The following is a 14,581-nucleotide window of genomic DNA, read 5'->3' as shown; positions in this document are numbered from 1 at the left end:
AAGCTAAAACTGCTATAGAACGGGAGATCCAGGATATGTTACAGATGGGTGTAATCCACCCCTCTGGCAGTGCATGGGCATCCCCAGTGGTTCTAGTTCCCAAACCAGATGGGGAGATATGTTTTTGTGTGGTCTACCGTAAGCTAAATGCTGTAAGTCACCCCGACAACTATCCAATGCCATGCACAGATGAGCTATTAGAGAAACTGGGATGGGCCAAGTTCATCTCTACCTTGGACTTAACCAAGGGGCACTTGGCAGGTACCGCTAGATGAATCCGCCAAGGAAAGGTCAGCCTTCATCACCCATGTTGGGCTGTATGAATTTAATGTACTCCCTTTCGGGCTGCGGAATCCACCTGCCACCTTCCAGAGACTTGTAGATGGTCTCCTAGCGGGATTAGGAGAATATGCAGTTGCCTATCTTGATGATGTGGCCATATTTTCGGATTCCTGGGCAGAACACCTGGAACATCTACAAAAAGTCTTCGAGCGCATAAGGGAGGCAGGACTAACTGTTAAGGCTAAGAAGTGTCAAATAGGCCTAAACAGAGTGATTTATCTTGGACACCAGGTGGGTCAAGGAACTATCAACCCCCTACAGGCCAAAGTGGATGCTATCCAAAAGTGGCCTGTCCCAAAGTCAAAGAAATAGTCTTCTTAGGCTTGGCCGGTTATTACAGGCGATTTGTACCACAATACAGCCAAATCGCCACCCCACTGATAGACCTAACCAAAAAGAAACAGCCAAATGCCATTCAGTGGACCGAAGAGTGTCAGAAGGCCTTTAACCAGTTTAAAGCGATACTCATGTCTGAACCTGTGCTAAGGGCCCCAGACTTTGACAAACCATTCCTAATAACCACAAATGTGTCCGAGCGTGGTGTGGGAGCTGTTTTAATGCAGGAAGGACTGGATCAAGAATTCCACCCTGTAGTGTTTCTCAGCAAGAAGCTGTCTGAGAAGGAAAGCAACTGGTCAGTCAGCGAAAAAGAATGTTATGCCATTGTCTACACTCTGGAAAAGCTACGCCCATATGTTTGGGGACGGCGTTTCCACCTGCAAACCGACCATGCTGCGCTACAGTGGCTTCATACTGCCACGGGAAATAATAAAAAACTTATTCAATGGAGTTTAGCTCTCCAAGATTTTGATATCGACATCCAACACATCTCAGGAGCCTCTAACAAAGTGGCTGATGCACTCTCCCATGAAAGTTTCCCAGAATCAACTGGTTAAAATCGTCCTTGAGATGTGAAAAATATTGTTAGTCTTTATATACTTTGGTAGTATATTTATAGGTGCATGTGTCTTATTAACTCTGTTTTCTCCTAGAGCTCCAGGAAGAAATCACAGCCAGCGTTGAACCCTATCTGTGATTTGGGGAGCGTGTCATAAATATAAAGGGAATAGTAAACACCTTTAAAATCCCTCCTGGCCAGAGGAAAAACCCTTTCATCTGTAAAGGGTTAAGAAGCTAGGATAACCTCGCTGGCACCTGGCCAAAATGACCAAAGAGGAGACAAGATACTTTCAAAAGCTGAGGGGAGGGAGAAACAAAGCCTCTCTCTCTCTCTCTCTCTCTCTCTCTCTCTCTCTCTCTGATGCTTTTGCCGGGGACAGAACAGGAATGGAGTCTTAGAACTTAGTAAGTCATCTAGCTAGAGATGCGTTAGATTCTGTTTTGTTTAAATGGCTGGGAAAATAAGTTGTGCTGGATGGAATGTAGATTCCTGTGTTTGTGTCTTTTTGTAACTTAAGGTTTTGCTTAGAGGGATTCTCTATGTTTTGAATCTAATTACCCTGTAAGGTATTTACCATCCTGATTTTACAGAGGTGATTCTTTTACTTTTTCTTCTATTAAAATTCTTTTTTTAAGAATCTGATTGTTTTTTCATTGTTCTTAAAATCCAAGGGTTTGGGTCTGTGTTCACCTATGCAAATTGGTGAGGATTTTTATCAATCCTTCCCCAGGAAAGGGGGTGTAGGGTTTGGGAGGATTTTGTGAGGAAAGATATTTCCAAGCGGGCTCTTTCCCAGTTATATATCTGTTAGACGTTTGGTGGTGGCAGTGATAAAGTCCAAGGGCAAAAGGTAAAATAGTTTGTACCTTGGGGAAGTTTTAAACTAAGCTGGTAAAAGTAAACTTAGGAGGTTTTCATGCAGGTCCCCACATCTGTATCCTAGAGTTCAGAGTGGGGAAAGAACCTTGACAAAAGGTCTGGCAGTCTGGTAGACTGCTCCCTGACTATCAGCTAGGGCACGATATATTGCTGGCTTCTCCTCCTCCAGAGGTCTGGCTTCTGCTACATTTACACATCTGCATTTACTCCATCTAGCATAATTCACATGACCACATTGGAAGTCAAGTGGAGTCATCTCTGCAAATGTCTCAAGCTCCATGGACTTGTTATCATCTCTTTTTGCTTTGCCATTCATCAGGAGTTGGGAGAAATCAGTGACAAAGTTTTCCCAGAACAGAAATGTATCTGAACAGGTTTTCCCTTGATTAACGAAGGCATCCAGGAGTTGGCAGAGTGACTGGGAATTCCCACACTGGGTAGGGGATTTTTGGGATGTCTGAGGCTGATTTGGGTAGCTTGGAATTTAGGATTTCTGTGCCAGCAACATTATGTTGCCAGTTTTCCAGTTTCAGGTTAACAGTATGTGTTTGGGGGTCCATTCCCCAGTAGCAAAGATCTGGGCAAAGCTTTGGCTAATTCTGTAGCAAAGAGAGGAAGGGTTAGTTACACAGAAAAAATGTTTAATGTATGGAAGCTTTCCATTAGTAAACAGAACTGGCCACATGATGGCACCATTAGCCAGAGCAGCAAAGAGGATGTGCTGTCCAGCCTTATGAAACAGAAATCTATTTTTAGAGCATCAGTCTCTAGCTTTATTTTCCCAAGGAATAGAATGGTGTCTGCTCATTTATTGAGATCAGCAGCTGCGTAGGGACTATGTATGAAGTGTATCCCATGAATTAAAATTACAGTGTGTGTGTGTGTGTGTGTGTGTGTGTGTCTGCCCATCCATTCTCCCATCCCAACAGGGACTGTATGCTGGGGATCAGAGAGGGGGCTTAGCAGAATGTGGGCTGCATGGAGAGCGTGTCCTGGCGCGTGGAGATTTCTGGCACTGAAAAGGGTAGTTTTGTGGGGAGTGCTGAGCTTCCAGTCCCACAGGGGTTTTCCCATAATCCCTCCATGAATCTACATGGAAAACCCCTCATCTAGGGAGGCAATCCTCTTCTGACTAGGAGCCTTCCCAATTCACTGGCCACCTGGAGAAGGGCAAAAGGTGCTGCATACAAAGGGCTGCCTGAGGTCTGAGTGAAGTCAATGGAAATATGTCAATTTATGCCAGCTGAGATTCTGGCCCAATGTGAAGTAATCAGTGAGTGTAGTCCTTTTGAATGGGCTGAAATGCTTCAAGTCTTTGGTTTTAATGGTTTTGGTTGCTCTGGGGGGCTCTGATGCTGCTTTGAGTTGGTGTGTCTTTGTCTGTGGGGAGCTTGCTTCTGATGATGAGCTCAGAGAGCTTGGGGGGTTGTTTGAAGGCCTGAAGTGGGGTTCAGGAAAGATTTCTTTCAGGATGGGGTCCCCATCCAGGATGGGTCATAGTTGTTTGATGATACCCCACATGGGTTCCAGTAGGTGACTGTGATGGGTTCAGTCAGAAAGACCCCTTGGGACTGTCACCTGACATGCTGAGATTACCTCTGAGCCCATTTTCCCTGCCAGCTTGGGACTGAGCCCATTTTCCCTGCCTTGTTGAGCCAGACACGCTCGCCACCTGCAAACACAGACCCAGGTCTGGTCCACGCCCCCAAAGCTGCAGACTTAACTGAAAACAGCTCAGCAAATACCTATCTCCAGCACCCAGACACCCAGCTCCCAATGGGAACCAAACCCCAAATAAATCCGTTTGACTCATAAATTGTCTGCCCTCTATAACGCTGATAGAGAGCTATCCACAGCTGTTTGCCCCCCCCCCCCGAGTATTAATCACTTACTCTGGGTTCATTAATAAACAAAAGTGATTTTATTAAGTATAAAAAGTAGGATTTAAGTGGTTTCAAGTAATAGAACAAAGTAAGTCACCAAGCAAAATAAAACAAAACGTGCAAGTCTAAGCCTAATACTGTAAATTAAGAAACTGATTACTGGTAATATTACCCTCAGAGATGTTCAAATAAGCTTCTTTCACAGACTAGACTCTTTCCTAGTCTGGGCCAATCCTTTCCCCTGGTACAGCCCTTGTTAGTTCCAGCCGACATCTTAGGTGTTAAACAGGAGCTTTCTCATGACTGGCCCCCTTTGTCCTGTTCCACCCCCTTTTATCTCTTTGACACAAGGTGGGAATCCTTTGTTTCTCTGGGTCCCCACCCCTCCTTCTAAATGGAAAAGCACCAGGTTTAAGATAGATTTCAGTATCAGGTGACATGGTCACATGTCACTGTAAGACCTCCTTCTTCATTACCCATTGGCTGGGCTATACTACACAGGAAGGCTTGCAAGTAAACAGAGCCATTTACAACCAATGTCCTTGCAAGTAAACAGAGCCATCAGGATTCTAAACCACCATTAATGGCCCACACTTTGCATAATTACAATAGGACCTCAAAGTTATACTTCTTATTTCTAGTTTCAGATACACAAATGATACATTCATACAAATAGGATGAATATATTCAGTAGATTATAAGCTTTGTAATGATACCTTACAAGAGACCTTTTGCACAAAGCATATTCCAGTTACATCATATTCACACTTATAAACATATTTCCATAAAACATATGGAGTACAACGTCACAGTGACAACTCAGGGTGTGCGGTCAGAGGGGGGGTTTATTTCTGTATTGAAGTAAGTTCTCTTGGGGTGTTTGGGTAGCCCATTCCATGATGGGATCTACTTCTCTGGTAGAGCATCCTTGTTTGGTGAAGGCGATTTTGAGTGTGTTAAGGTGTGTATCCAGGACTTTCTCCTCAGAGCATATTCTTTGGTATCTGTGTGCCTGGCTGTAGATAACAGTTTTCTTGGTGTGTTTGGGGTGGTTACTGGATCTATGAAGGTAGGACCAGCCTGGGAGTTTAAATTCGTAACTTTGCAAACCACTGAAAACCAGGAACTGAACAGAGACACTGGATTTATGGTTTATTACAACAAACTGTAACCCACTAACCCCCTCTTTATCCTATGACTGCAGAGGTATTAATTGTCCACTCTACCTTGATTGATCCCTTACCATATGTGCTAACTACTTATGCCAAACAATCTGTTCCACCTTTAGCTGTGACACTCAGAGTACCTTTCCCAGACCTGAGGAAGAGCTCTGGGTGACTCAAAAGCCTGTCTCTCTCACCAGCAGGAGTCGCTTCAAGAAAAGATATTACCTCACCCAATTGTTTCTCTAAGGATTTGTAGGGTCATAGAGATGAAGGCCTTGTTTACACTGGGGATTTGCCTCGATTCCAGCCACTGGTGTAGCTGCAAAGATGCAAACTTGTAGCTCTGGAAAACTATGATTTGCACTGGTGCAGCTTACCTCTGCTTGGAACTGGGAGAAGCTGCATTGTTGAGATCGGCCACTTTGCTTGTCTGCTCTAAGGGTTTGCATTAGAGCAGCTGCAGCAGTTGCTGGCCACCGACGGCTGGAGCATGTCCTCAGCGTAGACAAGGAATTGAGCTTCTCCCCTCCAGCTGTGAGGTGGCTCTTTGATGGACATTGGCTGGGCAGCATGTGGGGGAATCTTGCGCTGCTCTGCCCACGGTGTCCTCATTTTGTGGGAAAACAGAGGATCTCAGTATTTAGCACTGTCTGTCTGGCACCTTTCACCAGCACAACATTCATTTCAGGTTTCAGAGTAGCAGCCGTGTTAGTCTGTATTCGCAAAAAGAAAAGGAGTACTTGTGGCACCTTAGAGACTAACAAATTTATTTGAGCATAAGCTTTCGTGAGCTACAGCTCACTTCATCGGATGGATTTGGTGGAAAACATTCATTATAATTTATTAAAGGCAGTAACTCTGCACAGAAGCCACAATTATACTGCACATCTGTGATGTTTTTCAAGTATTTATGGCTAAGTGAAATAATTTCCTTTTGAAAAAAAGGATCCCACTTTTAGAAAACCCAGAAGAGGCCTTGCACAATACTTAGAAGAGAGGCTGATCTCAGCTGTAGCTCATTTCCTGCCTCTTTCTCAGATTGAGGCATTGCAACTGTGCTGAATGAAAGAAGACAGTTCTGTTTCTGTGGGATCCTTTGCAGAAATTCTTCCCTCCTTTTTCCTCAAAAAGTCAATTGGTTTAAATCAAATAGAAATGGGGGGTAGGAGAGAGTTCGCCGAATGATGAGCTTGTGCACTGTTGTTCCACATTTCTAAAATTCATCTCTAGAAGCAGCTGCAGAAAAGTCTGAGATGAGTGCTTGCTGATTTTGCAATAAAGGGGCCTCTGATTTTAAGGGTCATTTAGTGGCTTAAGTATGAATACATAGAACGGAACATGTACAAACAAGCAAGTATCCTAAGAAGCAAATGACATGAACTTGTTTTGATATTCTTATAGAAAGGACATGTGCTATCTTGCTAATTTGATACACCTGGAGTACAATTCAGCATTCATCTCTTATGAAATCAAATCCAACTGGAGATTATTTTCCTGGTGGAAGATATTGGGCCCATCAAACCCTCCCCATCCCCCAATCTCTGACCGCTTTGTGTGTGGCAGACCCATCACTCCTAGCTCCTGAGTTCAAGTCAAGAATTCCCAGATAAAACGCTCGCTGCTCCCAGATGCTGATGCCCTGGTCATTCTAACACCGATGCAAGTGGTTTCCAAAGGAACTTCTGCCTATTAAAACATACTTCAGGACCAGGGCTCGACATGTCGGCTTGGATTCGAACAAGAATCATGCTATTTCAGAAACAAGTGAACATTTGTCACAGACTTCTAGAAACGGAACATACTCTAAGTTGTATGTAGCAGAGTCTCGTAACGAATGCATTCTGATGCTTCAGGCTGACTTTAGGGGCATTACAAGAAAAGGCTATGTAGCTCTCCTAGCTTCGTAAATTATTATTTATACTGCAGTAGCACCTAGAGGTGCCACTCAAAGATCAAGGCCCCGTTGTGCTAAGTGCATTACACACATATAACAAACGAAGGCTCCCGTGTGACCCTGGCAGGCCAGGTGCCAGCTCTTGCTCAGGCTGCAGGCATTAGCTAAGAACTGACAAACTCATAGCTGGCGATCAGACCAGTTCACTTATGTGGTGGTGTTGCTCAAAACAGGTATTAGTCTTATAAAACTGTATTTACGGTTTAGAGTCTCCGAAATGCTGGCATGTTGCTGCTTGGATTAATCTTACTTGTAATGTCTGTATTCCATGCTATAAGGCAATATGTAAGGTTTGCTTTATAACTTTGAAAATGTTTGCTCTGAACTTTGTGAACTCAGATGGGAAGAGTGTTTCCCCCTGCCTGTCCAGAAAGACTATCAGAATCAGATTGGCCATCAAGGAATATCGCACTACAAAGGATTGGTTATTGGCCCTATTGCACCTTGGAAATGCTACCTGCAAGGAAGTTGTCCTTGGGACTGGGAGGCTGAATGAAGGAAATAAAAGACACGGGAAAATTTTCCATCTCTTTGCTGTTTGAACTCTCCAAGGGCCAGAGACACCAAACTGAAGCCAGCGATCTCCAGTGGTTACCTTCTGAGTCTGCCCTGAACAACACTTTGAATTGACAGATCACTACAACTCTGTCACTGTTAGGATTCAGACTGAAATTCATGTGTGTGTGTATGTCTGCTTGCTTTAATCTGTAAATAATTCTCAGGTCTTTTTCCTAGTTTATTACAGCATTGGCTACAGGCATTGTCTTTGCTGTAAGATCTAAGGTACACATTGATCTGGGGTAAGTGACTGGTCTCTTGGGACTGGAAACAACCTGAATATTGTAAAACTTTTGGTGTGTGTCACCATTTATTACTCAGTCCAGCTTCCCTGGGTGGTAGGACAGACTGGACAGTCTTAGGGTATGTCTACACAGCAATGGAAGCCCGGGCTCAAGCCTAACCCTCCCTTGTGTCCACACACCAATTGTGCTAACCTAGGGATTGGATCTAGGGTCCCAGGACCCTGCAGGGCTGGCAGGTCTGAACTCATGTTAAGCTGGGACCTGGGGTCCAAGCCCTATTGCTTTTCTGTGTGCACATGGCCCCAGCTTGACTCTGGAGCAGCACTGAAGGCAACGGCTGGAGGTGCCATTACTGCATGGCTGAGCGCGCTCCCTATTCCTTTTCCTCTGGTGGTGGTGGCAGCTCCTGCTCCGGCTCTTCCTTGCTGCTGCATGGAGCTTGCCCAGAGCAGGGAGCACAGCTGACAGGTGGGAGAAGGCGGGATCCCACTGCACCCCAAGCCCTGGGGATGCACATCACTGCTCCACAGTCGGCAGCAACCAGGCAAGGGTGTGTATGTTCATATGAGGGTCTTGACACAAAAGGCCTTGAGAAATTATGCAAAAATAGGGGAACATCCCATAAAAAAGAGAGCCTTAAATCCAGAGCCAAGAGCTTTGCTCACAGACTTTGCCCCAGGAGCAGGCCGCAAAACAGCTGATTGCGGTGGGCGGGAGGCACAGGGAGGGAGGGGGAGGCGCTGATCCGCGGGGCCCACTGGTGGGCAGGAGATGCTGGGGGGGAGATGTGTCGGGGGGGAGCTGATAGGGGGGCTGTGCCAGCTCTGGAGCACCCACGGAGTCGGCACCTATGGTACTGAAAAGGTTTAAGATTACCCCTGAGTTCCGTCAGCTGAAGTACAGAAATCTTAAAATGTTCGACAGCATCACTCATGTCAAATATGTGCATGACGTGTGTAATGTTATGGAAAAAATGGATAAGGGGCAGGGGCTGAAGGTAATGATGAAAAACTGTTCCATCTGTTGGCACATGCACAATTGTTGTGGACAGTCACTGATGAGGTACAAGTGGCCATCCGTGACCAAAAACCTTCCCCAGTTTCGGAGGCAGCAGACATTGCTGATGAGTCAAGGGATCATGGGGAGCACAAACCCCAGGGGAAGGGAAATCCTCTTGTTCCCCAGGTTAAGAAGAAGGAGGGTCTAGGAATAAATCTAATCCCAACTTTCTTAAACAACCTTAAGGGAACCTGGATTTTAAAACCCCTTGCCCTAAGGGGAGGCAGGCAGCCTGCCCTCACTGTTGGGCTCCTGACCATATCAAACCAAATTGCCCCAAACTTAAGGTCGCCCCACAATCTGCACCCACAACCTCCTCCCCATGAGTGCCAATGCTACCACTGTGATCCCAAAGGAAATTGTAGAGGAGTAGAATGGCCTCATAAACTATATTAGAACTGAGTCTTGGGAAGATGGTGAAGAATTTAAGAGTGCTGGAGTGAATAGCACTGAATGTACAGGCTGGAGCGATGTGGCATCACAAGTCACTTTGGTTAAGGAAAGTTTGGGAAGGGAAGAGGACAGACTTCCTGGCAAAAGTCGAAATATTCTAGCTTTGGATGAATTTTCTGTGATTGTGCCCCTGGCTAACATTCGCCCTGAGTGGGTGGATTTTAAGGGGCTGTTAATCGTAGGCATCAGAAATTTGCTGCCCGCTGATGTTTTAATTGGTAATAACATTTCAGCCGGGACTAAGCAACCTAATATTATAACGCAACCAGAGAGAGTATGGCTCTGATTCTCCTGCTTTGGCTGTGGACAGCAGAGAAAGCGGCAAAGGGGCGGGGGGAGAGAAGGGGAGGGGAGCAGGAGGGTGATGGCTTCAACCCTTTCTCTGTTGAGAGTGGTAGCTTGGCTTCTGAGGAGGAATTTGAGGATTTTTGTGCAGTGCCAGAGTCTGCTCTAACCCTAGGTGAGGCTCAACAGGAGTTTGTGATTGCAGCAAGATAGACCTAGTGTCTAGGGGACTCCATTATAAGACTATTGTAGTATTTTGGTACTGTGCGGTCACGGTCATAGTCATGACTCACTCCAGACAGCATGACAAAGGGAAACAAGGTTGGGTTCTAAGAATGACCAGATTCAGCTTTCTGCAGAAATGCAGGCAGAGTTCTCCAAACTCCAGGGAAAGGGTGAATTGCACATCTTCATGGGCAGGTTTAAATTCCGCAGCTCTGTCCAAGGCTGTCAATTCATCCCAGCCATCCAGGGAAACAGTCCAGGGCCAGAGCTCTCCAGCCGAGGAGAATCCTCCCAGAATCATGAACAGCCTGATGACAGCTCTTCTGGTGATTTTCCTTCTAGGGCTTTCCCTTCAGCGCACCCATGCAGGTCAGTGGGAACCTACGGCATTGCCGGGCCTTTTCAGCAAAGAGCTGTGGGGAGTGCGGGGAGGTGCCGTTGGGGTCGTGGTGAGAGAGGGCCTCATCATACTTCCAGCGCCAGATTCGATAGCCCATTTTGTCTGCTTTGTGATGCAAAGAGCCCGGAAAATGGCCAGATCTCCCCAGTAGGTGTTGTAATGGCCTACAGGCCTCTTATGCCACCCTTTCTGCAGCCCCCAGGGTAGGGACGAAGGAGGAGCGTGTTCAGCATCATGGGTAGCAAAGCATGCTGGGTAAACACCTTCTATCAGGGAAGTTGAATTTGGCACTCCCTCACCAGCTGTTTTGGGACTCCTTCTGTCTAGGAAGATGCTATGTAGTTGCAAGTCATCATTATTGTCTTTGAACGGAATTCGTAGTACGGGCTCTTTTCCGTCTACACCAAGGTGGGGACACTAGAGAGATGTAACGTGTGTAAAATTGTTTCTCATTTGGTTTCCTTTCCCCCAAAAGCTCCACAAGGTATCCTGGAAGACACAACCTGCTGCGCAAGCGTCACGAAGAGACCTATTCGTTTTGTTAACCTGAGGAGTTTCTACAAGACCTCTCCGGGGTGTAGGAGACCTGCTGTGGTGTAAGTAGACTTCAGTGAGTCAGGCCTCGCTTTATGGTGAACAGAGGATAGAATAGGTGTGTGTCAGGGACATGCAGCTTGTGCAAGTGTTAGGGGGAAGGATCACATACTGTGGTCATTTAGCCAGGAAACTGCCCTATTCACTAAGTAATGAGGAGCCTGATTCTGATCTCACACTGGTTTTGCAGCCGTATGACTCTAATGGAGTTGCTCCTCATTTACACTGATTAATTTCAGCAGAGTCATTCTGACTTGACACTGGTGTGACTGAGAGGAGAATCAGGCCCCAAGTGTAAATCAGATCATTATTTTATTAATTGTACTGTAAAAATGCAAATGTATGGAACATATTTCAAGGGCCAGTATTGATTAATTCTTACCCTACAGAGAAAAAGAGGGATCTGATGGCTGATGACCATTCTGACCATGTGGCTAAGCAGGGTAACTGCTCAGGTCAAGACTCACTAGTTACCAGAATGAAAAGGGACTTTAGGGGAATGACATGACTTTCCAGGCAGTGTTGCACTGGGTGCCTCATGCATTGTGATATACACTGAGCCCTGGAGGCATCTGCTATAACCTCACCTTGCCTTATCTTCCCTTCCTCTACCGTAAAGACACTGTTTAAATAGCAGCGCACTAATTACAGCTACATGAAAGCTTTAAGTAAAGCAGAGCAGGGAATTCAAGCTAGGCCAACTCCCTAATCACCCCCCCAACCTCCTTGTCTATTTTTAAGGCACCGTCCCAGTACACAGGGCTGTGTAATAGGGGGTGTGACAAAGATGTGACTGCTTTTGCCCAGAGGCTCTTCACAGCGACTACACTCCTGACCCAAACAGCACAGAGTAAACGAAAAGGGTGCATGCTCATTGGAGCTGGGCCCAATTCAGCAGCAGCAGCATTGTCATAAGTAGCTATAGATTCTTCTTTATTCTGGCTTCCTGATAAGGGGGACATTTCAGATCAGCCGGAAGGGCTTGAGAAGTAAAACTGAGGTGCGGACCCCTTATGGTCATTGGAGATCTCATGGCACTTTTGGCAAGATAAGGGTGTTAACCACTGGACAGACAGACTTCAATCTGAGTTATTCCGTTTAGCCTGCCTGAACCAACTGGGTAATTTCACTCAGCCACAAAGGACCCGATTCTCCTTTCACATACACATGACTCTACAGACGTCATTACTCTTGATTTATACCAGTGTCTGTGAGAGGAGACTCAGCCCCTAAGACCATGCTTTTCTTCCTTTCCTGAACAGCTGTGTGCTGAACTCAGCTGCTGCAATCTCGTGGTGGGAGCGTATGTGTATGGGATGAAGTGTGTTGGGATAGGAGATGCTGCATGAGCTAGAGACTGTTATAACTAAGAAGTTGTCAAAGCATCGCCTACTGGTTTGGGATGAAGAAACACTGCACTAGCTGTGGGCAGGCCCCTTAACCTTTCCCTGCCTCAGTTTACCCATCTGTAACTACAGTACTTCACAGGGGTAGCATGAAGTCTGCTTTGAGATCCTTGGGTAAAAGGAGCCATAGAAATGCAAAGTATTTTAATGTTACCGCCTAGCAGCCAGGGAAATTCTCCTCCTTCAGTCCTCTGCCAGCTCACAGCTGGTTAGTGCACAAGGTACATGAGGCAAAAGACACCTTCCGGGCTGCCTTATATCAGTATGCCACGAGCAGCACAAATACGACAGCAGAGGCTGGCAGCAAAGCCGTAAAACTGATTTATTCAGACTCTGGTTTCCTTTCTGGGGTATTCATTGTATTTCTTGGGAGACACACACCTGACGTCTGCACAACCCTTTGTAAAGTTGACTCCAGGGTAGGACACTGCCCGATCTTGCTCATCAGTTAATAACCGAGCTCCCTAATGTTTCCCCATTGCAGGTTTGTGATTCTCCATAACAGGGAAGTCTGTGCTGATCCAGAGGCCAAGTGGGTACAAGCTGCAATCCGGCGCCTGAGAAAAAAGAAGTAACTTAGCACAGCTGCCCCTGTACTCCCAGGGGCCCGCTGGCCCCGCTCTATTTATGTAAAATACCCGTGACTGTTAAATTTATTAAATCTTTAGTTTTTTAGAACCAGTTGTGTCGTGTGTCATTGTGGCCCTCCGCGTACAGAGAGTGCTGCCCAATCGTTTTCAGCCCCGGGTTTGTCCTCACTGATGGATTGTTACAATTGGGTGGGTCATGTGGCCTCAGGGGTCTGTAAGACATTGAGAGGAACGGTTCAGTTTCCCCTTAGTACTGGGGCCATGCCCTGGGGACGGCGCGGCAGTCTCTGCAGGACAGGGACACAGTGCCCAGGTGTCCGGTTTTGGACCGGAACTCGCGGTCGAAACGGGATCCTGGCGGTTCCGCTCAGCCCTGCTTGACTGTCCGGTTTGCCGCGGCGCGCAGCAGGGCTGGCAAGCTCCCTGCTAGCCACCACGTGGCCCCCGGATCGGGAGGCATGTCCGGCTGCTGGGGAGGGGGCCGCGTGCTGCCCCACCCCCGCCTGCAGACACGGCTCCCATGGGCTGAGGCAGGGCAGGGGAAGAACTAGCGCGACCACCACTCGCGAGCGGGGAGCGGAGGTGAGGGGGGCACGTGGCGCATGCTTCACCCACGGCTGCCCGGCCCACTTCTCCTCATGCTCCTCCTGTGGCTGGGTTCCAGCTGGGGCGCGTGCCCCGTGGCCAACTGCCGCCTGTCACCCCATCGCCGGCCCCCAGGCCTTGGAGGTGTGTTTATCCCCGTCTCCCAGTGCTTCCCCCGCACTGCATCCCCGTCACTGCACCCCCCTCGCCCCATCCCCCACACTGCATCCCTCCTGCCCCATCCCCCTCATTGCACCCTCCTCGCCCCATCCCCTGCACTGCATCCCTCCCGCTACAACCTCCTCACTGCATCCCTCCCTGTCCCAACCCCCCCACATCCCCATCCCCCTCACTGCATCCCTCCCCATCCCAACTCGGGTATTCATGTGTACACATCTAGCTTGCACTAACACATATACTTCCACGTTCTTTATTATTACAATTGTTGATGAGTGCTTAGAGACCCCAACTAAGATCAGGGCTCCAGGGTAGTGGGCACTGGACATACACATAAAAAGAGAGAGTCTGCAACAAAGAGTTTATAACGTAGCTAGACAAAGGTGGGGAGAAATGTATGATACATTGGCTCTGACTGCGTTTTCTAGGCAACTAGTTCACTTTTCTGGTATTAGAAAGTTGGTAACCCTACAGGTACAGCATGCCTGGCAGCAAGCCAAGCTCCAGCATGGCCGATCTGGAAGGCCTATCGCTAGGGGGCAGAGAGGTTTGTTTAGTCCTCTTGCATCAGTAGATCCATGGCTTTTTCACTGAGGCTGCCAGTCGGGAGGATAACTGGTTCCAGCTGTGCAGTGACATGGTGCCTGGTGCCTGAAATCAGGTGCCAAACCAAATTTACCCATAATTCATGGTGTTTGGCAGGAGTGTTCAGCTGAGACTGACGGTATGAATAAAGCAGCAAACTCACCTCTGAACCCTGGGTTCATATCCAGGGGTTTGGTTGAGACCCAGCTTCTCGCTTGAATAGAGCATGTCCCATTGCTGAATGGGTCATGGGGGCCTCATAACACCCAGGTTCGAAGAGTCTAAATTAGGACA

At 47.3% G+C, this 14,581-nt stretch overlaps 1 protein-coding gene across 8 annotated transcripts in view; it reads left to right on the top strand.

Moving 5' to 3' along the window:
- The window catches only part of LOC119841184 (C-C motif chemokine 22-like), a 40,764-nt gene extending 27,740 nt beyond the window's left edge, over window positions 1-13,024 (top strand). For 5 of the 8 annotated variants that reach the window (XM_043494880.1, XM_043494881.1, XM_043494876.1 and 2 more), the window contains 3 exons: window positions 10,161-10,319; window positions 10,826-10,946; window positions 12,835-13,024. In XM_043494880.1, the coding sequence (XP_043350815.1) occupies window positions 10,250-10,319; window positions 10,826-10,946; window positions 12,835-12,925 (282 nt within the window). In that variant the 5' untranslated portion in view covers window positions 10,161-10,249 and the 3' untranslated portion in view covers window positions 12,926-13,024. Of the gene's footprint in view, window positions 1-6,000; window positions 7,926-8,752; window positions 10,320-10,825; window positions 10,947-12,834 lie in introns of those variants that run through there. The other 3 variants (XM_043494878.1, XM_043494877.1, XM_038368381.2) reach the window with 3 other exon arrangements.
- Window positions 13,025-14,581: the final 1,557 nt, after the last annotated feature.

This window comes from Dermochelys coriacea, chromosome 12 (genome assembly GCF_009764565.3).
Source record: "Dermochelys coriacea isolate rDerCor1 chromosome 12, rDerCor1.pri.v4, whole genome shotgun sequence".
Classification (NCBI taxonomy): Eukaryota; Metazoa; Chordata; order Testudines; family Dermochelyidae; genus Dermochelys; species Dermochelys coriacea.
The sequence above is the reverse complement of the archived record's forward strand: the minus strand, read 5'-3'. Positions and strand labels throughout refer to the sequence as shown.